General features: G+C 46.3%; 1 protein-coding gene and 1 long non-coding RNA gene across 3 annotated transcripts in view; one reads left to right on the forward strand and one right to left on the reverse strand.

The window, feature by feature from the left end:
* Positions 1-5,027: 5,027 nt before the first annotated feature.
* On the reverse strand, positions 5,028-18,663 carry LOC141995356 (uncharacterized). The gene is made up of 3 exons (XR_012641303.1): positions 18,531-18,663; positions 7,221-7,309; positions 5,028-6,363 (listed from the first exon to the last, which is right to left on the reverse strand). It is a non-coding gene; the product is annotated as an uncharacterized LOC141995356 (long non-coding RNA).
* ST8SIA2 (ST8 alpha-N-acetyl-neuraminide alpha-2,8-sialyltransferase 2) overlaps positions 18,329-26,159 on the forward strand; it is a 42,249-nt gene continuing 34,418 nt past the window's right edge. Inside the window, exon 1 of one of the 2 annotated variants that reach the window (XM_074966505.1) lies at positions 18,329-18,590. In XM_074966505.1, coding sequence (XP_074822606.1) covers positions 18,490-18,590 — 101 coding nt within the window. In that variant the 5' untranslated portion in view covers positions 18,329-18,489. The remainder of the gene's footprint in view (positions 18,591-26,159) is intronic. The other variant, XM_074966504.1, reaches the window with a different exon arrangement.

Genomic DNA, 26,159 nt, shown 5'->3' on the forward strand with positions numbered 1-26,159 from the left:
TTTAAGAAACAACATTTTTTTCCCGTCTTTCAATGAGTGAAACCTCACTGGCAGAGTTTGAGAATGAATGTTCGGCCCTTTCTGCCTCTGAAATAGAGTTGTGAACCTAGCCCAAATCTTTGCCCTTCGCGCTTTCATAACCTCCAGGCTGGATTACTTGTTCATGGCTAGGGATGAAAATAAACCTCCCTTAAAGAAGGTGAGCAGCTGTAACATGGATCATCAGGAGTGCATTATCTAGATGCTTGGCTTACTACACTATGCCCCCTCAAAATACTGGGTCAAATTCAAAGTCTTGGTCCTATTCTTCAAAGCCTTCCAGGGAATTGTCCCTTGCTACTCAAGAAATTGCCTCTGCAACAGTGATCTCCCCTCACTGCTACATTCCTCAGGACCTGTCAGCTGGAAGGGTGAGACTCATGAGAGCAGGAGACAGAGCTTTCACTGTGGCTATTCATTCCCTCGGGAGATCTGAATGACCGTGGAACTCAGAAGTGTCAGAACAAAATGGAAAAAATCACTCCTTTGATTCGACAGCAGCTTTCCCAGACTATCAACCAGGAAGGCGAAAGAGGCAGAAAAAGAGAAGGAAAAGGTAGATGAAGAAAGAAGGGCAAATTTCTTTAAAGGGCCATCTTTGCAGGAAGGAAGAAAAGAGTGAGACGTGACTACAGGCCAGTCTTTGGAGATTTTGAACTATTAGGTGCCCTCTGACTCTGGTGGGGATCTCTGTAAAAACGTGTCAAGATCTCACACCCTTTGAACAGATGTTTCTTGGATTTTAAGACATTGTTTCCCATGGGCAAGACTGTGGATGTTCTAACACTCGTGCAGCCGGCTGACAGGTGGAAACATGCAAGGAGGCTCTCTTCCCCCTTTGAATAGCTTGTGCAAGTGTACAATCACACCTCCATTCCCTATGAAGCACAGGGCCTGCTGGCTGAGTGTGCATAAGGGCTCCTGGCTTCCATCTCCACATGGCCACCTGGAGCAGACCCCCTACTCACCAGGCCAGTCAAGAAGGAATTGAGGAAGGCCATAGTATGTTTTCCTCCCCAGCTATTCATCCTGGAAAGCTGTTTCTCTCTGCTGCATGGCTGCTACAGTGCAGAGTCACCCTGCCTCCCCCAACAAGCGTATTGATTGTCTGGCACAGGAAGATGAGTCAAATTCCTACTGTGAGGTCTAGTGTGAAAGTGGGAGCCACCTGAGCTCCTGCCCTCAGTACATTAGCTCTCTTAATACTCCCGGATTTTGGGGTCTTGGTGCCCTGATTGAAATTCAAAACTCCCAGCGATTTCTTTCCCCTTTCATTAATTTCCTAATGTTCCAGTTCTGCTGAGATAAGATCGGGCCAAGGGCTGTGCTCACACCACTTTATTTGTCACTCTGATCAATAGCAAACTTGTTCTGGTGCAAAGGAGGAAAGGACAGCGAGGGGTCTAATTTCCAAATCCATGGAGGTGGGAGAAGATTTGAAGATCCCTCTGTCCTAATTATCCTGCTGTAGAGAGGGGCAGCAGAGCCTAATCTAGACAGCAATAGACCAGGCAGACACACTGGGAGATGGGGGTAGGTCCTTAATATTACAAGGTTCAACATCTCCAAACCTCCAACACTTGTATAAAAAACTGATGGGGGGAAGGGAGGGACTTGATCCAGGTTAAAAGAAAGCAGGGTTTTTAAGCTTCTGTAAATGTGTGCATGTGTGATTGCATCCCATTTCATTCCCAGTGTGCACAAAACAAAGGATATTTTTATTACAAGCCTTGGAGCAGTGAGTGTGAATCCAACCCCTGAGTAGTGAACAAAAGTTATTGTCACCTGATAGCTGTTTGATGGCATGTGTGAGATGAGTTTGGTGACTCTCAGTACAGAGCCTAGTGATCAGATGTTAAATGATCACCAACATTCAGGCAAAAAGGACGATGGTATGAAAAATGCAGGATGGCAAGCCACAAATGTGTTGTTAATAGTATAGAATCATACACTGTACAAACTCATGTATGAATTTCATAATGTATGATTCCCTTGCATGATGACTTCAGAATAGCATGTTGCTAAATGCAGGACAGAGTGCTTCCTAGAGGGATGTAGGACATTAGAATAAAGGATGGCCCTTAAGAGAAGGGCTAAGTGGTCCTCCTACTATGTTTTGCAATGACAAAAAGCGCCACCTAATTGGCACCTTTGTTGGCAGTAAAGGTGGACTTCCAGTCATAACTTTCAGACCCCAAAATTCTGAGATATTCAGATCTAGTGTTTTGGTTGGATCCAGGTGACGGTATCATGTGCTAGAAATCCTCCATGGAGATGCAAAGCTATTCTGCTGACTCACCTGGAAACCAGTCCTGGTGGGTCCTATTAGCTGCAACCCAAGCATATAAAAGGAGTAAAATGTCCCTTTCTGAGCCAGAAACACAGAAGATTGCAAGCAACCATGATTGAAACAGTGAGGTTGATCTGTTGTCATTTAAGATAGCACTAAAGATAAGTCTGAGGCAGGGGGTAAGTTTGTACCTAACCCAGTGTGTGTATGTGTCAGAAACAGAGATGGAGTGTCTCCTGCTTACATACCACTATAAAGATAGGGGTCAGTTGTGAAATCTGGAACTTGATTATACATGTATGCACATTCCTGCCTGCTAAAAGTCTGGGAGTGTCTGAATATTGGGTTTTGGCTGCTTATCTCCAGTGTGAAACTCTGTAGAAATCCCTGCATGCTGCCATTTTTAAAATGAAAGCACGTGCCCTCTTCTCTAGCGCCTGATTTTGGGGAAGTTTGGCTCCAGATGTAGATTCAAACTTTACAGTCCAGATCCATCTCAAGTGTCTGTCTTTGGCCTTCACTACAGGCCAGAGGGTCTTCTCCACTCAGCAGCCATATGAGGGGTAAGAGCACTTATTGTTCTGGGGGATTGTTCCAATAAGACACAGAAACTAGAAATGGTCCCATGCCTGCAAAATTCAGTTCCAGGCCTGGAAAGGGTGGAAATGCTGGGATGTCAAGTTTTGGTTCAGCCCGTTATAAACAGAGGCCATTTGAAAATCCACACTCAGGTTCAGAAGCTGGCTATCCCAAAAGTTTGGATCTGACTGAAGGTGGTCAGAAAACCCTACAGTCAAAGGACACTGATCACATGGGGTAAAACTACTTGACCCTAATGGATGAGCTCTGATCAAAGCACAGCAGAAAAGTCTTAACACCCATAAGCCCCCGGGCCAGGTTTCTGTCCAACTCCAGATCTGTTGATCCCAGTGCACATGAGCAACACTGGCTGTCATTTCACATGTAATCCCAGCTAATCCCAGCAGTGCAGATCCTGTCCCAGCCTCCCACTTTCTAAATTCAGTATCATCAGAGGGTAAAGCTTTTATTCCCATATTCCGTGCTGCTTTACCAGACAGGCTCTCAAACCTAATTAAGCTTTGCATTATCATTGTTTTTATCACATTAAGATCCCACTTGGCTCTCAGCAGCATAGACCACAAAGTCAACACTGCATCTTTAAACAGAAACAACAGATTTTGGTTCAATTAAAAATTCATTAAAATGTAAATTAGTTTGGGATTTTTTTTCCTTCCAATGCCTACTCAGTGTGGTACTTTAATTGCACAGAGTGTTCAGAAGAGTGGGACTCTAGGCACAGAGAGAAATTGATCTCCATGTACTCACCTGGCTAAATGATCTTTGAAGGGCGTTTAACCCTTTTCCTTCACCCACTGCAGCGTCTGTTGTCACACAGTAGATCTTCAGTTCACCGCAACACAATCAATTGCCTTAATGATCTGAACTATGTTATTTTACAGCTATGGTGAATGACTGATTGACATTATCATGCAACTTTGATTCCTTTCCTCTCTTCTTCCTTTGAAATTCTCATATTGCTCCCAGGAAAACTTTTTCCAGTAAGGCCCATCTTGAAAGCCAGCTGGTTCATAGCAGATTTGACTCAGTGTGCCAGAATAAATTTACGAGCCGTATCCCTTATAGAATCTGCAGCAGCCCTGGAGGTGTAAGTCCATTCTTACTAGACCATGCTTTGCTTCTAATGTGCTATAAAAATATGTGTGTGCATTATTTTTTATATCTGTATTTTAGTTTAGTTTTCTTAACATGGTAAATCCAATCACTATAGCAAGTTCATTAGGTGTCCTTAATTGCTAAGAGCACGCTCAGAACGTATGGCAAATGCAACATAATTGAGAACTAATTAACTTGTTATAGTTATCTCGTTATATGCCAATTAAACTTTTAAACATTCTTTCCAGTAGATAAAGAAACAATAAAATTCCATCGGGCTAAATTCAGAGCTGGGGTAAATGGGGCAACTCCAGTGACTTCAACTTGTTTTAAATTTCCGTCTTTCCGCTTTTTCCATTAAAAAGATCCACACAAACAAGGGGCGGGGGGCGGCAATTGACTGTTCCACAGAAGCAGTGGAAATATTTATGCTCAAACTGTTGTCAAAAGCAAACAAAATCAAGAATAATATTTTCTTTAACCTCTTACGTCCAGTCATCTGAGGTGTTACTTGTAATAACGGGCAAAAAAATATTCAAATCAGAGAGTGACTGTTAAATTCATAGTGATTCTTTAATGTTTGTGAAACATTTTGGAGGTGAAAACATTAATTGTTAATTATTAAAATAAAAGGCAAACTCTCTGAGCCTCTTCGAACTGACAGTAAAATCACTGCCTAGATTTATTTATCACTGTGAAAAGAGACATGGGCATGAACACACCACATGGGGGTGGGGGAAATTAATGAGATTTTCCCATCCTGGGAGATATTTCCTACTTTTTTTTTTTTCCAAACTGAAAATGTATGCGGGAAAGGATTAATTCTGGAGCCAGAATATTATAATAATGAGAGCCGGAGAAGGGATAGTTAGGTGCTCATATACCATAGTGCTTCATGGACTGGTGTTGGGGTTGGTCCTGCTTTGAGCCGGGGGTTGGACTAGATGACCTCCTGAGGTCTCTTCCAACCCTGATATTTTATTATTAGATTAGATTAGATGAAATAATCTCTTGAAAGCAAACAGGGTGGCACCTTTGTGATACTAGGCAGCCACGAAGAGCCAAATCCAGCCTTTGGCAGGTACTTTGGGAGTTGTGTCTATTCATATCTAGGCTGAATCTGGTCCAAAAAGTTTAAATTAGAGATGGGTCTGGACAGGTCAAATTGTTTAAGAACATCATGACCACCCACACCTCCCTTAACTTTCTTCCAAATCCCAAACTGAACCTATCTTTTCTCTCCTTGCTATTTCCAGGAAGCTCCGTGGTACAACGAGAGAGGCTGTTCTTAAGCGATTTTCCCACCTAACTTTCCATGCCAAGATGACAAAACCCATCCAGAGACCTTTCAGGTATTTGCTGCATCTAAACATTGTGAAAGTCTCCCATAACTCCTGTGGTTTAAATCGGCAAAATTCCCGGAGTGGAAAGAGTGTGATGTAGTGTTATGGAGGTTACTGGCAGCACACCAGAAGACTGGACTGCCCTCTCCTGTGCAGTTCCCCAAGATGTACTAAAACAGCAATGCTTGCACAGTCAAATATTGTGTGTTTTTATTACATTTTTACAATGTTTTCATTACGTGCTGTTATTCTGTTGTTCTAAGTTGCTGTAATGAAAGCTGGAGCGATAAAAGTTGATTGATCACTACGTTTCCATGTATAAATGGAGGGGTTTTTTTCCCCTAGGAATGCGTGAACCTCAGAAGGTTCAAGAGTTTGATTGAATGCAAAGACCAGGCATCAAATCCAGCTCCAGTGTAAACTCGCTGAGGTCAAGACCTTTACATTGATTTTTCCGAGTACTTGTCAGGTTATTGGGACATCAAGTTTGCAAAACTGGGCTGGAAATCTGGTGAGAAGGTCTATGTGTGACCTAGTGGTTTGTTTCATCCAAGCTTTTTTGTTGGTTTGGTATTATGTGGGTTCCCATGTCCTGAAATTCTAAAAACTAAAGGAGTTTTTATTTTAAAAATGCCATAGTTGACTTCAATGGGAGTTTTGGGTGCACAGGGAAAGCAGGGTCAGGCCCTTAGATAAGGATGTACTGTTTATAGTTGAAGTCAAAGTAATTGTAATGGGTGGATTCCCTAGTTCTTCTTCAAGTGCTGATTTTTGTGCGTGTAACACTGTGGAGTATGCATGAGCTCCTTGCATCTGAGACCATAGGATTCTTGCTAGCAATGTCCATTGGTCTGGCCTGTGTTCTTCTCCTCCTCATGCTCCAAACCCAGGGCATAAAGGGGTGATGTGAACAGATCACCTCTCCCATTCGTCCTCTACTGCCGCATGGTCTGAATCAGAACCCTCCAGCATCCCAAGCTGATCCTGTCTTCAAACCTGCAAATATTGTAAATAGAGTTATTGTTAGTTAGATTTAGCTCTAGTTTTCCTAGAATTAATTTCTAATTAGAATGTGAGGACTTCCCTTCCCCTTGGGGAACCCCCTTCCTTCCCAATACAGGACAGAGATTATGACCCTACTCCTTTCCAGTCAGCAATGACCACGAACAGTGCCTTTATTGCTTGGGAGAAGCCCATTTTTCATGGAGTGTACCATTTGCTGCTCTTTTCCCAGCCTCACCCAGCAATAACAGGAGTTCAGGCTTAAGAAACATTTCATGGATTGGGCAACGAGGCCCCAGTCTAATCCAAGGCAGGCCAACCCTGTGCTTCGGGCAGAGGTGTTGAGAAGTGCGCCTGCTCGCACCATGACAAATTCCTCTCTCTTCCCTCTTTAGGGACCGCTCTCACGATGGGATACTCATCCAAGAGGTGGATTCCCTTTTCTGATGCAGAGCCATAGATCTGGTGCCATATAAACATCAAGGAAAGGGTTTTCATTCCAGATACTTCCTGATCACCAAGAAAAAAGGGAAGATGGAGACCCATCCTGAATCTTCAGCAACTCAATGTCTTTATCTGCAAATTGAGGATTTGGATGGTCACCCTGGCATTAATAATCCCATCCCTAGACAGAGACACTTGGTTCATAACTCTCGACATGAAGGATGCCTATTTTGACATAGACATTCATCCCTCCCACTGGAAGTTCCTCAGGTTTGTCGTAGGTCCCAACAACTACCAATACAGGGTACTTCCCTTCAGACTAGTAACTGTACCCAGTGTGTTTGCAAAAATATTCTCAGTAGTTCGCAGCACATGTTCGTCACAATGGCTTGACAGTCTTTACATACCTAGATTATTGGTTTTTGATGGGCAGGTCCTGGCTGGAAGTTCTGACCTCAACGAAACCGCTGCTCAATCTTCTGGCATCACTTGGCATCTGTGTGAACACAGAAAAGTCTGTCCTGACTCCAACACAAATTATACAATCCATAGGAGTGACTCTGGATTCTATCAGAGCAAAAACTTGTCTTCCCATAGGCAGATTCCAGTAGATGAACAATCTAATCAATCAAGTCAGGAAGAATCCAAAGACATCAGTTCATTCCTTCCTTATACTTTTAGGCCACACGGTGTCATGCACCTATGCAACACCTTTCACAAGGCTTCTCTCCCGTATCTGCTAGCTTGCTTTGAACAGTTTATGCACCAAGAAGAGACAGCATAGACAAATTAGTAATGATTTCCTCCAATGTGAAGGATCCTCTAACTTGGTGGGCAAACAAGGAAAGTTTGTGTGGGAGTTCACTTCCTTCTTCCACACCTGAGAGACCCGTAATCACAGATGCATCATTATGAGGTTGGGGCACCCCCCTGGATGAGCACAGCCACCTAGACTCCTTGGGAGGCCAGAATGCAAATAAACCTGTCAGTGCTGAGAGTCGTCCGGGAAGCCTGAATGGCGCTACATCAGTGCAAGCCCCAAATACTGATGTGCAGCTGCAGCTCTGGTGTAATATAGGGCTGGAATTGGTGTGGCTTACTCTAGTTTGAAACTAGGGTGAGCAATTCTGGTATAATGTGTTTACACTGGTGGCTAGCTACACCAGAGCAACAACAGTACAATATCTCCAGTATAACATGCCCTCCTATGGAGATATGGGAGTTCAGCCCCTCACAGGATTGGTTCCTTAGCTTCTTGGTGAATATATCTCTGCAGTTAGTACAGTCTGCTTCTCCATCCAGCTTCAGTAGAAATTTCCAGGCTAAAGAAGTCTTATCTGCCACTGATGCCATTAAACATTGATTCGTGCCTTTCTTGTACTGTGCCTTAGACTCATACTCTGTAATTCTTCCTTCACTGGGCCCCAGGCCATGCTCCAGAGACTGCAATTCATTGTGAAATGCCTCTTCCAGGGCTCTTGCGCCCAATAGAGTCTTTTCCCCAGATAGTTTAGAGATGTCTATAAAGTCGATGAGCATCAGTGTCCAAAATTCCACAGGGAGGCCCACGAGTGGGTAGGACAGAACACCAAAAGGGCATGAGATGATGTGTGCACCAGGAGGGGAGATGCCAGAGCTTTTTAGGAAGTAGGTAACAAGGATCTGGATTTCTTAGCAGACTCACAGCTGTGGTTTATTCATAGAAAGAAGGAAGGGAAATCTTTCCGCTTCCCCACACTAAAATTCTCCGTTCCCTGGCTTTAGTCACGAACCTCCCAAGCAGGAGATGTATATCTCCACCCTCCATAGAGTATTCTGCATCCGATGAAGTGAGCTGTAGCTCATGAAGGCTTATGCTCAAATAAATTGGTTAGTTTCTAAGGTGCCACAAGTCCTCCTTTTCTTTCTGCAGCTTGTGTTATTGTTTGCTAAACATATTGTGGCACATTGTTTACCTCACTCTGCAGCCTCAAGATCTTTCTGCCGTTTCTCTGCTCTAGGAATTTCATAAATAAATCACTAGGTCAGGAAGTCTCCCTCTTTCTCCCTCTCACACCCTCCCCTCTGTATTTGTACAGATCATTTAAACCTGCCATGAATGCTACTTTTGATTGCTCCCCTCTGATGGTATCTCTGTGTACTAGGCTTAATCCGGCAGAAGATTGATCATTCATACTCCTGACCACAAAGAACCCTAATGATCTAATACCATAGTACAATCAGATTTAGATATTACTTGAATGTAAGTTTGTTTCCCTGGTAATGTAGACATCTAAACCTACAGACCAGGTGTTCAAAGGAGTGGGTTTTCAGGGGCTCAGTACCATGGCAGAGCCAGATATTCAAAATTATCTCAGCTCCCATTTAGGCACCTGAAAAGACAGCAGGATTTTCAAAAGTACCCGGCCCCAACTGCTCCCATCGTGACTTACATGCATCCAACATACTGAACTCTTTTGAAAATCTGGCCAAAAGTGACTGTTCTCAGGTCTCCCACTTAGTCCTTCTCAAGACTAAACATGGCCAGTTTTTTTTAAATCTTTCCTTATAGGTCAGGTTTTCTGACCTGCTTTTCAACACAGCTGTAAAGAGTGACTGAGTTTCTGCCAAATTCAGGACAAGATGAACTACTGGAATCTTTCTAGTAGAGAAAGGCCAGAACCAGAACTTCAAATCCAAAAATACCCCTGAACTGTAGCGGTTTTGAAACTCAGCCATAAACTTCATGATTACGGTTTATTACAATATCAGGCCAAAGAGAAATATCACATCCTAACAGCTCTGAACTGGGCTGAGGACAAAATCTAGGTCTGAATTTTGTATCTGAAGCCCTTCTATGTTAGCTAGTCACTTTAAAGCTATTAGTGTAAAGGAGAAATAATAACCGGTTGGGGCTTATTTTGTGCAAAGTGCTGTTAAATTTGAATCACTGCAGGTTGGCTATAGAAAATATCAGTGTTACACACACACACACACACACACACACACAATCCAGTCCGATTAATTGAAAATATGGTCTTGTTTAGCCCAATTTCATTATAGTGCAAGTTACCAATATGTAATTGCTCTTATGAATGAGTTTTACTTCTAAATCAACAGGCTGGCCCACTGGATGTGTACAACTCCATGCCTACGCGAGCGACAGTCACACCTCCAGTTGTAACACAGGCTTTGTCTACACTACCAAGATTTGTCGACAAAACTTAATGTTGACACCCAAAAGTCGACAAAACAAAAATTGCCAAAGGGTGTTCACGCTTGCTCCCTCTGTCGACAGATCATGTCCACATTGTGGGCACCATCATCAACCGGGTGAGCCATGCATTGTGGGTATGTTTCCCACAGTGCAGTGTTGTGGGAAGGTGGAGGTGATCACTGCGCATCTTGCGAGGATTCCCTCCCGGTTCTCTCACAGCCTCCGCAGCTGCAGGGAGCAGCATCATGAGTAGCTCTGGAAGCTCTCCATGCTGAGGAATGTCAAAGCAGTGCAGCCGTCTCTCCTCCCGCCCTTCCTGCGACAGCAATCTGCCTGCCGCTGCCTTCCTAGCGCAGGGCAAAACACGGGCATTCCAATGATTTTCTCTTTGTTCCCCAAACGGAGCAGCACCCTCAGCTGTCAGATATTTCCCACAGCTTTGAAAGGGGAGGGGCGCATGCCTGCAGAGATCAAAACACTGAGCAGAGCAATCAGGGCAGGCATTGTGGGATACTGGTGGAAGCCAGTTCTGTCGACAAAACAAACAGCAGTGTCTACACTGGTTCTTTGTCAACAACAAAGGGAGGGGAAAAGAAAAGAGTCTCTCATGGAGTGGAAGTTTTTTGTCGCCGACACCAGGCGTTTTTCCCCACAAAAGTCTCATTGCAGTGTGTACGCTCTCACTGTTTTGTCGCCAAAAGGCAGTTTTTGGCCACAAAACTTGGTAATGTAGACAAAGCCATAGACAAGAATAAGGCTGAAGTGTGTAGGCTCAGGGTAAGCAGGGAATAGAACAGGTAACTCTTGTGCCTTTTCTACAGCAACATGATCTATGAAAGACTCCTTTGTTTGTTTGTTTGTTTGTTTGTTTGGCTCTATGTAAGGAAAATTTGCAAATGCAAATTTCTATGAAATTCTTTGACTGCTTCCATGAGCCTGTGGAGCTGACACTGGGTTTAAACTTAGTGGATTTGCTCCCTTTGGATGTGGAGGTTTACAAGGGTCGATGAAAACACAGCAAGAACCAACATTCTTTAAAGTTAAAGCCTCCTCCCGCTTGTTTCCTTCTCTTTCTCACTGCCTTGGGCACCTCTGTGACCCTGTGCTCATCAAGCATGATCAAAACATTCCCAAGTTCATGGCCCCCCTGAGAGAATGCTTCCCGCCCGCTACATACACACACTGCCACCTAGTGGTTTGATAATCCACCAAAGCTTGACAGCAACAAAGAGGGGCAATGCAAATCTGGGGATTTCAGCCAAATGCCATTAACGCTGCATTTAAAAACTTGACATCCGACAGTACTCAGCTATGTTCCACCTTCCCAAATTGGAGGTGCCCTGTTAGAGATGCACAAACTGCCAGGCTATAATGGATTGGGTACAGTGCCAGCTGTGCAGATGCATTTGGAAATATCACTACATTAGCACCAGTCTCAGATAACAGGAGGTACAATTGTCACACGTTTTCTACCTTTTCAGTTTTTTGTGCGTGTCTAATTGAGGGGGAGGAGGAAGGACCTTATCTCTTGTGACTAGTGGTGGCACAACTGAAAAAATTGTTTTTGTTACCAGGTGGAAAGCTTTTCACATGCAAATTGTCAATATCATTGCAACGTAGTTTTTTTATTCATCTAAAACAGTTTATCGGACCAGAAAAAAAATAATAATAAAAAGAAAGATTATTCTTGTTTTATATCAAACATTTCACTCTGACAATAGTGAGTTGTACACAATGAAATGTTGGGATGGATCACCCCATTTTGCAATTTCCTATGGGAGAGAAAAAACAAAGGAGAATAATGGACAATTATCTGTTTTGGACATTCATGCCAAACAACAGTCAAGTGGCTGTTTATGCAGGCTTTTTATTTTCTCTTTTTCCCCATCAGAGAAATTGGTACATTTTTATAGTTGTGTATTTTGTTGTCCCTTCATTGTTTACAATTCCCTCTCAGAAGCTGGGAAAATCATGTCACATTCCCTACTGATTCCGTCCTTTGCTATTGATTTTTACTTCCAGAAAATCCTAATAGAGCTTGAAATTAATACAATTTAATTTTGTGCTCTCCATTTATTTTGTGCCAAAATGAGGATCTTCGCTGCTGTTGCACAGCTCTAGGTATACAGAATATGGCAGAGGTCGACTCCTGAGGACAATAAACACTGGGAAGAGGAGTACATTGATACTTTACACTCTCCATCCCAAGACAGTGAGGATCATTTGCTCCAGCCCAGTGAGCCAGGTATAAATATTTCTCTCTTGGATGGTTCATCCAAAAAATGGAATTTAGAGGGCCAGATCCTAAACTGGAATAAATCAACCCTGTTCCCTTGATTTTAACCTACATCAGATTACCCCAACTGAGAATCTGGCTCGATATGTCTTGCCTCTTAAGTGAAGAACACACTTCTAGACCCATGAGCCAAGTCATCCAATGATCTCAAAGCACTTTGCAAGCAGCACAGTATCTCTGTGAGGTAGGTAAGTGTTGTTTTGCATATAGTTAAACTGAGGCACAGTTTGAGTGACTTTGTCTAAAGTCAAACAGATCTGGGAAAAGAACCGAGGTGTCCTGGTTCCCAGTGACTTGCTCTGCTCACTGGAGGGCTGCTTAGGCATAATTAGGTGTAGATCCATTCACCTGCCAAAGATGCAATGGATTCTTTCTGCATCGATGAAGTGAGCTGTAGCTCATGAAAGCTTATGCTCAAATAAATTGGTTAGTCTCTAAGGTGCCACAAGTCCTCCTTTTCTTTTTGCGTATACAGAGTAACACGGCTGCAATTCTGCAAGAGTGGGGTTTATGCAGAAGTGGGCTCTGCTATGTATGACAAGAGCCTTCAGGAGAAGACTAGGGACACTGAATCTTGCCAAATCTGCAATGCTGCTTCCTGCTAATGAACTTGCTGAGGAGGAACAGACACTTCCTGGCCTGTGGGAGATGTTTCACTTTTTCAGGAGGCCTGAGGCTTTCACTGGAGGAAGCGCCTGTAGGCAGGTTATAGTGTTGATAATGAGGCTATGAAAGGTTGTGGCCCTGGTTAATATAGGCTTCCATTTGTCATGCCTGTTTGTCATGTCACCACACTGTTTAGCTGTATAAAATGGACTGTAAACTTTGTTCATTTGGGACTGACAGCTATGATAAAGGTTATATGCATTTTACAGCTTTGCAAATTTGAAGGAGAAAGGTCTCACTGCACAAGGACTTATCATTCATCATATCGCAGAAGACACTATTAGATCATTTTGCCTGTCCCTCCCCTGCCAGTTCAGGATGCCACTGCTTGGCTTAATGGTGCCTCCTGCTCAGGTTAAAGACTTGGTTTTAAATACGTAGAACTTCTGCTCTCTCTACACATCTGTGTCTTTCATATCTGCATTCTAAATCCACTCTCTCTCCTCAAGTTGTCGTTTAATATCTGCATTCTAAATCCACCATGCCTCCTCAAGTTGTGGATTGCACCCTCAGCAAGTTTGCAGATGACACTAAACTGGGAGGAGTGGTAGATACGCTGGAGGGTAGGGATAGGATAAAAAAGGACCTAGACAAATTAGAGGATTGCGCCAAAAGAAATCTGATGAGGTTCAACAAGGACAAGTGCAGAGTCCTGCATTTAGGACGGAAGAATCCCATGCACCATTACAGACTAGGGACCGAGCGGCTAGGCAGCAGTTCTGCAGAAAAGGATCTAGGGGTTAGAGTGGACAAGAAACTGGATATGAGTCAACAGTGTGCCCTTGTTGCCAAGAAGGCTAACAGCATTTTGGGCTGTATAAGTAGGAGCATTGCCAGCAGATCGAGGGACATGATCATTCCCCTCTATTTGGAATTGGTGAGGCCTCATCTGGAGTACTGTGTCCAGTTTTGGGCCCCACACTACAAGAAGGATGTGGAAAAATTGGAAAGCGTCCAGCGGAGGGCAACAAAAATGATGAGGGGGCTGGAGCACATGACTTATGAGGAGAGGCTGAGGGAACTGGGATTATTTAGTCTGCAGAAGATAAGAATGAGGGGGCGATTTGATAGCTGCCTTCAACTACCTGAAAGGGGGATCCAAATAGGATGGCTCTAGACTGTTCTCAGTGGTAGCAGATGACAGAACAAGGAGTAATGGTCTCAAGTTGCAGTGGGGGAGGTTTAGATTGAATATTAGGAAAAACTTTTTCACTAGGAGGGTGGTGAAGCCCTGGAATGGGTTACCTAGAGAGGTGGTGGAATCTCCTTCCTTAAAGGTTTTTAAGGTCAGGCTTGACAAAGCCCTGGCTGGGATGATTTAGTTGGGGATTGGTCCTGCTTTGAGCAGGGGGTTGGACTAGATGACCTCCTGAGGTCCCTTCCAACCCTGATATTCTATGATTCTATGATTCTAATGTCCCTAGAGAGTTAACTGTTATTTCTTGAATCCTTGGAGCTATTGTATGGGAATTTGGTTAGTACAAACTGATATTTATAAAAGGTCAAAAGGAAATGTAAAAGTGTCTTTCCTTTCTTTTCCTTGCCTTCAAAGCAGAGAATGCAACATTGCATAAAGAAGTTGCTTTTGCCACTATGCAAAGATTTTTTTTTTCAGTACTCCCAGTATTTAGTGCAGAATTCTATGAGTGGAGAATTATTCTCCAAATTACCAGAGGCAAGACGATATAATAGTCTTTTATTCTATTTCAGAACATATTACTCTTCCTTTACGGACTGTTTTCCACAGTTTACTCTAATCTTCCTGCAACCTGTCTTGTAGAGGAGATATAAAATTGAGGCCCTGCCACATTTGTGCACCTGTTTAATTTTAAGTGGGTGAGTAGTCCCAGTGGCTTCAATATACAGTGTGACTAAGAGCTGCAGAATCAGGCCCATTGTTTGTGACGCACTTTGGGATAAATAGCATATTAGCAAAATGGGGTGTGTTAAACCCAAATCTTGCACCATCCTTTATGGGAGAGTCTCAGACTCCTCCAGAAGGACTGTGTGCAGGCTGAAATATATTGTACTATGGTCTGTATGTGTTATACTGATTTTGTGCCTATATTCAAGGCTGCTGTACTAGACACTTTTAGACGTAACTGATGCAGTAAGTTCCCCAGATTTATGTCACAGAGCTGCATGGAGTTATGTGACATTTTGTGACTATGTTAATCAGTTACAAAACAAGACAGTAAATTGCCTGGTTCCTTAACCCATGGGAATCCAGGGAGCCAGACACCATCCTTCACCCAGGACATTGGCTCCCCCTCCAATACTGGATCCAATTCAAGGTTCTGGTCCTCATAGCCAATGCCTGATCACCTATAGAAGGTCTTTCCCTCTGCAGTGCTCCATCAATAGGCATGAGGCAGCTGATGGCACCAAGAGCAAGATTCTACAGTGTTCTCTGTGAAAGCACCTAACTATGGAGCTCTCTGGTATAGGACATCAAACTCAACTCACGGCATGCCTCCTTCAGGGCCTGATCTTGTTTCCATTGCAGTCAGTGGCAGGGCTCCCACTGACGGACTTAGTGGCAGGTGGATCAAGACCCAGAGCAGGCATCTATTTACACAAGTCTCTCCTTAGCAGAAGGGATGACTCTCCAGCCAACAAGCCCCATTTCCTAATAAAGTCCTCACCCGGACAGACAAACAGCCTATGGAGTATGACTCCTGCCACAGGCAGAGCATAGAATCCTGCCCTCCTGCTCAGACCGCTCTGAGGCTGTTCTGATATTTAGCCAATGTGGCTGGCACACTCTAAACAGAAGGATCAGACAGAAGGACTGAAGCACCATCTGGGGTGGAGCAGGCAGGGACCCTGAGGAGCAGAGCTTCTGTACCACTAGAGATTCACATAGTGGGGGAAAGTGCCGATTGTGTGGTGTTCCCAAGAGTCACAGGATGAGAGCGCCACTCCTCTTCCTCCTAGGAATCCCAGATGCCAGCCATCACACTATCCAGCCTCCTTCTCAAAGCCCTTCTTCACCGCACGCTCTACAGCCCATTCGTGAGGCTGGCCACGCTGCCCATTTCCTGTGGAGCCTCAAGATGTGGTGGGCAGAGAAGCTGAGGAAATGGAAATTGGAAGGAAAACAAGCCTTTTTTTCTGGATTACTGCAGAGGGGAAATTATGGAGCTGTTTCCACTTCCACAACATCTTATTAAACCCAAAGCTCTTGCTATGCTCCATTCTGAATACGGTATACAGACTCTAAATCTACTGGATATGCTCTAGTATATACAGAGGCACAGTGTAATTGTACTGGACTGGCCTATGCTGTATTTTAACCTATAAATTCACAGTAGCTGATGGTTTGTTTCCCCTATTTACAATTATATTAAATTTCAAAAACCCAGCTCCCACAGGAGGCTATGAAAGGGCATCAGGTACAAAAGACCCCCGCACCTCTTTCATACTGGCATCTAGTACTAGGGGAACACACCACACCACACCCCTGGCTACCCACAAAAAATTGTGCCACTTTAACTATACTGGTGTAGTTATATTGGTACAACCCTTCACATACACTCAATGTGGGTGCAGTTATAGTGGTAGACGTGTTTTATCAGTGTATCTCAGTCCAATATAACTGCATCCACATCTGGATTTGTACCAGAATATCTCTAATAATAAAAAATCACACCCCTACTCGACATAGCTATACCAGTACAAAACTGAGTGTAGAATAGAAAATGGCAGTTCTCCAAGTGGCCCATTTAATAGCCCTGTTTTGCTTAATAGTCCTCCTATTCAGGCTAAAGATGCTGTTTTAAATATGTAAGCAATTAGTCTCCCTCTCACCCTCCCTTCCCCTCCCATCCCATCTGTGCCTCTCCTATCTGCTGCATTATAATCCACTGCATACCTCTCCAGTTTGGTGGCATGTATAACACCAGATAATTCACTGTTCTGTCCAGCAACCTTTAGCTCAATTGCAACAAGCCTGGGTTTGGACACAGCAGGCCAGCTTGGCCTTGGCTAACCCCATTGCATTATTGGCCCTTTATCTCCATGGCAGGATCCATCCTGGAATCATAGCCTCATCAATGATAAGGCTGGAAGGCAAGAACCTCCTGGGTCATTCTCTGGTCCAACCCCTCCTCCTTTTTCCCTCCTCCCACCCTGTCACACACACACACACCATCACAACCCTGCCTGTGAAAGAAATTGCAGCTCTAACCCCAGCGGCCATTTCTCTCCAGCATAGAAACTAAGATTCTGGCTGTAGCTTGCAGCAAGTTACTGGGGCTAGGAGTGTGACAGGTCTCTGGGAAGTAAGACTATTGTGTGCCTTTGCTGGTAAACACAATGGGCCAAATTAATCTGATGTAACTCTAGTGAGATTGAGTCACAGCAGGACAATATTTTATTATTACAAAAGCAGCATCACAATCTTCAAATATTTATTTTTCCCATGTTATATATTAATACTAATAAGGAATGTTAACAATCTTATATTATTTATTTTTATATAGTGCTTTCTACCCCAAAGGACCCCATTTAATGTATACATTATACAAGAAGTGGAAAGGTACAATCACTACTGTAAGCAATGTGATTATAATAATCATCATTATTAAGAGTATGTTTTGTTCGTAGAGGGACAAACCTGCCACCAGCTGGCACTCCCTCCAATACATGCATAAGCAATTGACCTGCAAAAATTCCTCCAACACCTGTATTTACATGTGCAGATTGTGTACGCAGGAAGGCTGATGCACACATCATTTTGAAGGTGCAAAATACTTCCATGGGCATTTTTGCCAGTACAAATCTAGAGGGCTTGGCTATAAAATTTGGACCCCTGTGCAATGGGGTGCTGGTCCGTGACATATAGCGCCTTTCATCTGAGGATCTCCTAGCACTTAGCAGACATTAATAAATGAAGGTTCACCACACCCCCTGGGCAGGGGTCAGTTTTAATCATACTAAGTCCATCTTCTGCACATGGTAGATCTCACATGGGTCCATAAGGAGAGGCCAAAGGTTCTGCCTATGCCAGGGTATAGCACCTCCGATGTCATGAGAGGAGTGTGCCCAGTGCTGGCAATGGATCTGCCCCACACTTGAGAAGGGGGGGATGTTACAAAGCATTTGCCTCTGCCCACCTGCCCTTGTCTGTGTGAGGGGAGTGCAGGCAGGAGCTGCTCCCACTGCTGTCCCCAGGTGCCGGTCTGTGTGTCAGACAAACTTTGAGGGGGGGCGGGAGGGAGGAGGGGGATACATTTCCCAGCCTCTGTCTCCTTCCCTCCCTCCCTCTCTCAGTGTCAGGGAGGGTGGAAAAAGCTCTCTCCTGCTCCTTTGCAAAGAGGGGACCGGGCTCTGCCAGCAGCCCCTGCCCACCCCTGGGCTGCGGGGAAGGGCGAAGAAGGAGCGAACCCGGCGAGTCGGGCAGGGGGTGGGGGCGTTTCTCGGGCGAGCCCCCGAGCTGCTGGCCCTCCCGGGGGGCTCCGCCCAGGACCCCAGCGCGGCTCCCCAGCCAGCCGCCCCCCGCCCCCGGCCAGGAGCCATGCAGCTGCCGTGCCGGAGCTGGGCGCTGGCGCTGCTCACCCTGCTCGTGGGCTTCCTCATCTTCGTGGACATCTCGGAGCTCGAGGAGGAGGAGACCGGGTAAGCAGCCCCGCGCCCTGCCCCGCTCCCCGCCGCCTGCCGCCGGGGAGCGGGCTCCGGGACGGGCGCTCGGGAGGCACGGGTGGGCGCTGGGCTGCTTGCAGGGGGGTCGACTGCCCGGCGGAAAGGGGGTGCTCCATGCTGGAGGGGACAGGGTGCCGGGGTGGGTGCTAGGGGTGGAGAGGGGTGCCAGGGTGGGTGCTGGGGGTGGGTCTGGCGGGAGGAGAGGGGTGGGTGCTGGGGGAGGAGAGGGGTTCCGGGGTGGGTGGTGGGTGCTGTGGGGAGGAGAGAGGTGGGTGCTGGGGGAGGAGAGGGGTTTCGGGGTGGGTGGTGGGTGCTGTGGGGAGGAGAGGGGTGCCAGGGTGGTGCTGGGGGAGGAAAGGGGTTCTGGGGTGGGTGGTGGGTGCTGTGGGGAGGAGAGAGGTGAGTGCTGGGGGAGGAGAGGGGTGCCGGGGTGGGTGCTGGGGGAGGAGAGGGGTTCCGGGGTGGGTGGTGGGTGCTGTGGGGAGGAGAGGGGTGCCGGGGTGGGTGCTGGGGGGTGGGTGCCGGGGAGAGGAGATGATGGAGGAGAGAGGAAGGAGGGGCGGGGGGTTCAGGAGAGTTTCTTTGTCTGGCTCTCCGGGTCTCTTGCCCTTGCCGATGTGGGAAGGGGGCGTGTTTCGCTCTCTCCGCTCAGGGACTGAGCATTGAGCAAGTGGGGAACGAGGGTCTCTGAGAGGCGAACAGGGGGCGCGGGGAGCAGGAACCGGCCCGACTAGCGATGGGGGAAGCCGGCACCGGTCCCGGTCCCGGTCCCGGCGGGATGGGGAGCAGGTACGATCCCGATGTGATGGGAGGAGCAGATGCCGGTCCGGGTGGGGATAGCAGTGGCAGGTACCGGTCCGGGTGGATATGGAGGAGCAGGTTCCAGTCCGGATGGGGATAGAGGGAGCCGGTACCGGCCCGGATGGGGACGGGGAACTCGTACCGGTCCGGGTGGAGATGCGGGGAGCCGGTACCGGTCCGGATGGGATGGGATGGGAGTGGAGAGAGCCCAGTCTGAATTGTGCAGGGGTTTCCACGAGGTGGGGCTGGGGTTCTGTGATTAACTCCCTGTGCGCCCCCCCCCGCCCCCACCCCCTGTCCCCAGCTCCCCCTTCTGCTGCGCTTGGCCCTCCCTCCTCCCCTGGAGCCCTCTGCGTCTTGCTCCGAAGGCTCCTACCTCCTCCACTCCAGCCCCAGGCTGAGCCAAGCCTAGCAGCTATCTGCGGTGGGGCTGGGGACCCTGCCAGGTGGCCTCTGGGCATGACTCCATCCCATAATAACCTACTCCTAGGGGCCGCTTGGCATTAAAAGGCCAAGCATTCTATAGGGGCACAGAGTGGGGATGGAGGGGGCACGTTATAAACAGCGCGGGATTTCTGTTAACCTGCGGAACTCACTGCTGCAGGCAGCATGGTGGTAAAAGATCTGACGTTTCTATGAATCAGAGTCGCGCTAACACCATCCAGGCTAAAACGACAAGGGTCCCCTCACTCCTGTTAAGAGCAGGGAAAGATTTCCCCTCCTCCTTCCCAGCACAATGAGTGCTCAGGAAAGCTTATGCTCAAATAAATTGGTTAGTCTCTAAGGTGCCACAAGTACTCCTTTTCTTTTTGCGAATACAGACTAACACAGCTGTTACTCTGAAACCTAGCACACAGCTGGCACCATAAAATAAATTCATTAATCCTCTTCATGGTTTTATTATTACATTATACTGGCTGCATTTCCTGGTGCTGAGGGCAGGAGGGGTTACAGAGGGCAATAACTTTCCTTTGAATCACCAAGAGACAGGGACACTGACCTAGGTGGACCATTGCTCTGGTCTGGTTTGGCAGCTCCTATGAAATAATAAAGCTGTTACAATGTATTTAAAAGGTGGCTTCTCTTCCCTGCCCCATTTCCATCAGTCAGACAGCTCTAATGGCCCTTGGAGGTTCAGCTGCACAGTTGTCCTTAGACTGTAAATGCTACCGGGCAGGAACCGGCTCTTTGTTACATGTTTGTACAGTGCCTTGTGCAAAGAGGTCCTGATCCCTGATTGTTGCCCCGAGATGCTACCACAATACAAATAAATAGGAATAATAATCTACTCAGGGGGTGCCTCCTTGTTAGGGTTAAGGGGCATTGGTGGGGCAATGGAGCCAAGTTGCTACTGTCTTTTCTGCACCTGTTCTGGGGATATAATCTTGGCTTTTGGACTCGGGGCTGTGTGATTCCAGCATCTTTTGGAGACACTATGGGTATTTCTACCTTTCAATTAAACACCCATGGCTGGCTCATGTCAACTGGCTCAGGCTCGCAGGGCTTGGGCTATGGGGCTGTTTAATTATGGTGTAGACCAGGAGTTCTCATCTGGGAGTCGTGACCCTTCTGGGGGGTCACAAGGTTATTACATGGAGGTCGTGAGCTGTTAGCCTACACCCCCAAACCTCGCTTCGCCTCCAACATTTACAATAGGGTTAAATATTTAAAAATGTGTTTTTAATTTAGAATGGGGATCATGCTCAGAGGCTTGCTGTGTGAAAGGGGTCACCAGTACAAAAGTTTGAGAACCACTGGTGTAAACATTCAGGCTTGGGAGGAGGTGCCCTTGAAGCGGGAGGGTCCCAGAGCCTAAGCTTGAATGTCTACACAGCAATTAAACAGCCCCATAGCCTGAGCCCCACAAGCCTGAGTCAGCCGACATGGGCCAGCTGCAGGTGTTTAATTGCAGTGTAGACATACCCTAAATGCTTATGAACAGGAGAGAGTAGCTGCATAATGTGCAAAAGAGAAGGGGGACAGCATAGAGAAACAGAACTTTTCAAAGTTTTCCAACATTTCTTCATGTATCTTTGAGAGCAAAGTTGCTCTAAATTAGAGATGGCAGGAAGCTGGATTTGCATCCAGATCTGCATTTCAGCCCCCCAAATTCAAGAATGCTCAGATCCCAGGTTATGTTTCAGCCCCCCTCCTCTGCTCTCAGTCCCCTCCTTTCTCTTTGCTCAGCTTTCTTGGCCTATTGAAATGAAAGCACAGTCTGTCACGTGTCCTCTGGAAGGACCCAGTAACCAACCGGGGCTGGGAATCAGGGCTGGCTCTATTCCCCTCATGTCTTTCCTTGGCTCAGACATGTCCCTTGGTTATTGTAAGGAGAAGAACAGCTTGCCCGCTTTTACACATGCCCTTTCCCCCAGCTCTGGAGTCGGACGCTGGGGCCATGCATCCTGTCCAGAAGAAGATGGCTCGTATGCGAAGGGGGTTGGGTGGGAGGGGAACAACCTGCTTTTCTCGCCCTCAAACACCGGGAAGTCTCAAGCATCCCAGTAAAAGCACAAATGGATAAAATGCTCATTAAATGCAAAGTGAAGGGTGTGAATATAATTGGCCAGGTGTCAAAAACAATCAGGCTGTTTTCAAGGACAATAAGTCCTCAGCATCACAATCTAAAAAGTGGTTTCAGAGGAGCAGCCGGGTTAGTCTGTATCCGCAAAAAGAACAGGACTTTTGGCACCTTAGAGACTCACCAATTTATTTGAGCATAAGCTTTGGTGAGCTACAGCTCACTTCATCGGATGCATAAAGTGGAAAATGCAGTGAGGATGTTTTATACACACAGACCATGAAAAAATGGGTGTTTATCACTTCAAAAGATTTTCTCTCCCCCCACCCCACTCTCCTGCTGGTAATAGCTTATCCAAAGTGATCACTCTCCTTACAATGTGTTTGATAATCAAGGTGGGCCATTTCCAGCACAAATCCAGGGTTTAACAAGAACGTCTGAGGAACAGTGGTGGGGGGGGGGTAGGAAAAAACAAGGGGAAATAGGTTACCTTGCATAATGACTTAGCCACTCCCAGTCTCTATAGTGAGAGCTAAGGAGCAGGGGTGGCTGTAGCTACTGAAGTGTGACAGATGTTTCAGGGAAAGCCAGTCATTTAGTTTGTTTGTTTCTCAAGCAATCCTTCTTGCTGCTCCACGTATTATTAGCCGCCCCCACTTTGCTGCAGATGGGGGCAAACTGAGGCAAAGAATTAAAACAGAGGGAGTCAGTGCCAGCTTTAGAATTCAAAAACTACTCACTGCCAGGGCTGTGCTCTGCCCACCACCCCAGCCCTCTCTTTCTGTTCCGCGTGGCCTGTGCACTGTTTTTGTAGCAGTATAACTATGTCCATTAGGGGTAGGATTTGTGCCAACAAGTTATTTTGATTCAACCCCTACCGTGGACACCAGATCATCTATTTAGTGAGTTATAATAGTTTCCCTTCTTGTATGTGAATAAGCTACGCCTTTATAGTGTCCACATTAGATGGGTTGTGCCACTTTGGCTATGTGGGCATCGTAAAAGAAGTGTGGGTAGGCAAGTCCATTCACCTCTCTCTGGTATGTTGCACTGGCATTTCGAATGACATTGGTACTTAGTTTTCAAAGACTCGCCTGATTCCAGGCTACTGGAACTTTAATCTTGTGGAGACTTCCTCTGCGTAGGTCCCTCTATGCTGTGTCCTTTGTTTCCCCTGAAATACTCAGAGCAAAGGTAAGGCTTCCCTCTAGAACACACCTTGGGGAAGCTGTGACATGAGCGTGGCTGTTTTCTTATTCACCTTAGCCAGTGTAGTGTAATGGGAAATAATTGCCCTACCCCTCTGCCTCTCACTGCAGGGAGAGACAAAGGCTGCAGTGACTGGGGGAATCATTATTGTCAGTTTCTGAGAGTAAAAATGTGGTTCTCTTTGTGAAGTTTAAAGGGACAGTGTCCCCTAGCAAGTTCTGCAGGGATCCCTCCCTGCCCTGATGATCCATCACAGACATTAAGGGAGCCCGTGCCCTTGCTGTCACCAGGTGACTTCGTCAATAAGCCATCCTGGTGCACACTTGACATTGAGTCATGCTTAATATGTATTAACGCTTTCTCTGCTGGATTAGACTGCATGCCTCTCAGCCTCCGTTCTAGAGAAAATATATACTGCTCTTTCAAATGAATGGTATTGCCAGTGATTTTGGGCCAGCTTGGAAAACTGGGGATGGCACGCTACCCTTTGCTAGTGGCTTAAAAGTCCCATTGAATCCCTCACTTCATCTGGACGTGCACAGAATAACAGCAGCCTGTAGTGCCCATTTCCAGGAGACTGTGGCCTTTCCTCTCAGGCATAAAGCTGGCCTCTCCCAGCCATGCCTCCTGGCTGGATTATTGTAAACCTGCCCTTGATCCAGCTTCTGGAAGCTGTAGCGGCTGCAGAACACAGTGGCACCTCACCCTTCGAGTGGTGTGGGTTTCTACGGTCACTCCCCAGGTCTGTACTCTCTTTTGGCTACTTCTTCAGTTGAAAGTGCAACGCAAGGTGTTGCTGGTGAAAATGTTTAAACCCTGGGACCCCGTTACTGTCTCCTTATAGGCAGCTGTGTGTCTGCTGCCACTGTCTAGAACTCAGCTTTCCCGGTTCAGTGGCAGACGGTTCTCAGTTGAGAGTCCCCCTCACAGCACAACAGATCCTCAGCCTGGCCAGCTTCAGATCCCACTGCAGGGCTGTGTCTGGCTTCTGAGTGCTCACTGGGCATTAGCTGGTGCTTTGCCAGTGCTTTTGCTTTTGTTTCCTGTTTGCGGCTGTGAGGCAGAAGAAACAACAGGGGGTGGCTTCGGGGGTCAGTTATGATGGCTGAATGCTTGTATGCTTTAACTTGATTGTGTTGACAAGCCTGGAGTGACAACTTGAATTTATAACACTTCTGGCCCAGAGGATCTCTCCCTGTGGTCCACGGAGCACTCATGGTCTGCTTACGTCTTTCAGGCACTCTGATCTGCAGCTTCTGTCTCAGAGGTGAAGCACATGTCAGTTTTAGAGTGATTTTTCTTCCAGTCCTGTCCAAGTCTCTCTTAGGGTTTTCAGGGGATTTTTTTTACCCAAGTAAACTAAAAAAAAAAACAAAATAACCCGAGTCTCTCTCTGAACTCTGTGTGGCTGCTTCTTGTCTTCCTTTGCTGGGTATTTCATTAGTGTAAATTCAGCTGTGATGAAGTAAGAGCAAATGGGGGGTTGCAGGCAGAGGTGTTCTGCGCCAAAAGGAGCCAATGCTACCATTGAAAGAGCTGCTGTGGGATAAATGAGGAATACCCCTGTGGCTGTACGCATAGATGCATGGTGATGTGAAATGTGTGGATAATCCCACTTCCTGACGCATGCTACTGCTTTTACTGTAAAACAAGAGTAATAATGACTGATAAGTCATGCCCCGTTGCCGTTATATTGGGCGTGTGTGGATCTGAAACCTGACACTTCAGAGATGCCTCCTTTTTTATCCATGTAGCTCATTGTTTTAAGACAAGTTAAAGAGACAGTAAGATACTTTTAGAAAGAGAAAGAGTCAAGAACCTAGAACCAAGATCACCTGGGGCTGGGTGCTCAGTAAATAGGGTGACCATCCTTCCCATTTTTAAAGGGACAATCCTGGTTTTTGGGACTTTTTCTTATATTGGCGCCTTTTTACCCCCACCCCCGTCCCATTTTTTCACAGTTGCTACCTGCTAACCTTATCCATAAACACCAAGACAGATACCAAAGGAGACTGAGATAACCCATGACAAGTGCTGATCTGGTTGCACCAAGTGCCATTTTCCCATCTGTTGGTTCTTTGGGTTGCATGTTTGAAAGCAACGGAAAGGGGTTTCCCTGAAATGAATGAAAATAGATCCCAGCGTCATGTCCTTGTGAAAGGCAGTTTGAGGATTCCCTCTCATTGCCTCACTTTAGGCTACCTCAGCTGCACTTCTGTGTTTAGATTTGTTCCTTTCATACTGATTCTTCACTGATTTTCCCATGTCAGCACTTCAACGTAATTCGCTTTTCCTCTCTCGGGCACTAAGCCAGGGTCTCGGTTCCTGTGTCTTCAGGTTACACTTGCAATGAGACAAACACTTATTTGTGACAAGGCAGAAAACTGAGGGCCAAATTCTGCTCTCGTTTACACTGAGGCAGACCTGGAGTGGCTCCACTGAAATCAGTATCTGAATGGAATAGCCATGTCTGCATGGAGACTTGTAGAGCATTCTCCCACCACTGGTCTAGCACCAGTGCACCTCCATTGATGCAAGCAAAGTTGAGAGATGTAGCATAGTTCAGAAGTCAGCATTTTTACCACTGTGTCTTGTAGACCTGCTCTAGACCTCATCAGTGGCTCATCTCCACCAGCACTCCCCTTGGTGCTAGCCCTGTTGGAGCTGCATCAGCCCTACAGCAAGGGTGAGGGAATTTCCCTGAAATGCTCAGCATGGACGCGGTCTCTAGAATTCAGTCTCATGACATTAGCAGGAATTAAGCTCACAGCTATAAAAATAGCATCTGATATTTAGGAAGGTTTTAACACTGAGGCTGTCAAGCTGTGACAACGCGAACAAGTGAGATTTTAAACATTTGTAAGCGAGATTTCAAATGTTTCATTGAGACACATTGCCAGGTCCTTCATCCCAGCAGAGAAATGCATTCACAATTTCCTAATCCCAAAAGAGAGAACCTCACTTGCCATGAGAGTGGGAGTTGACAGGTCTCTCTAATGGCCCCCACTCCAATG

The sequence above is a fragment of the Natator depressus genome, chromosome 10, assembly GCF_965152275.1.
Source record: "Natator depressus isolate rNatDep1 chromosome 10, rNatDep2.hap1, whole genome shotgun sequence".
Classification (NCBI taxonomy): Eukaryota; Metazoa; Chordata; order Testudines; family Cheloniidae; genus Natator; species Natator depressus.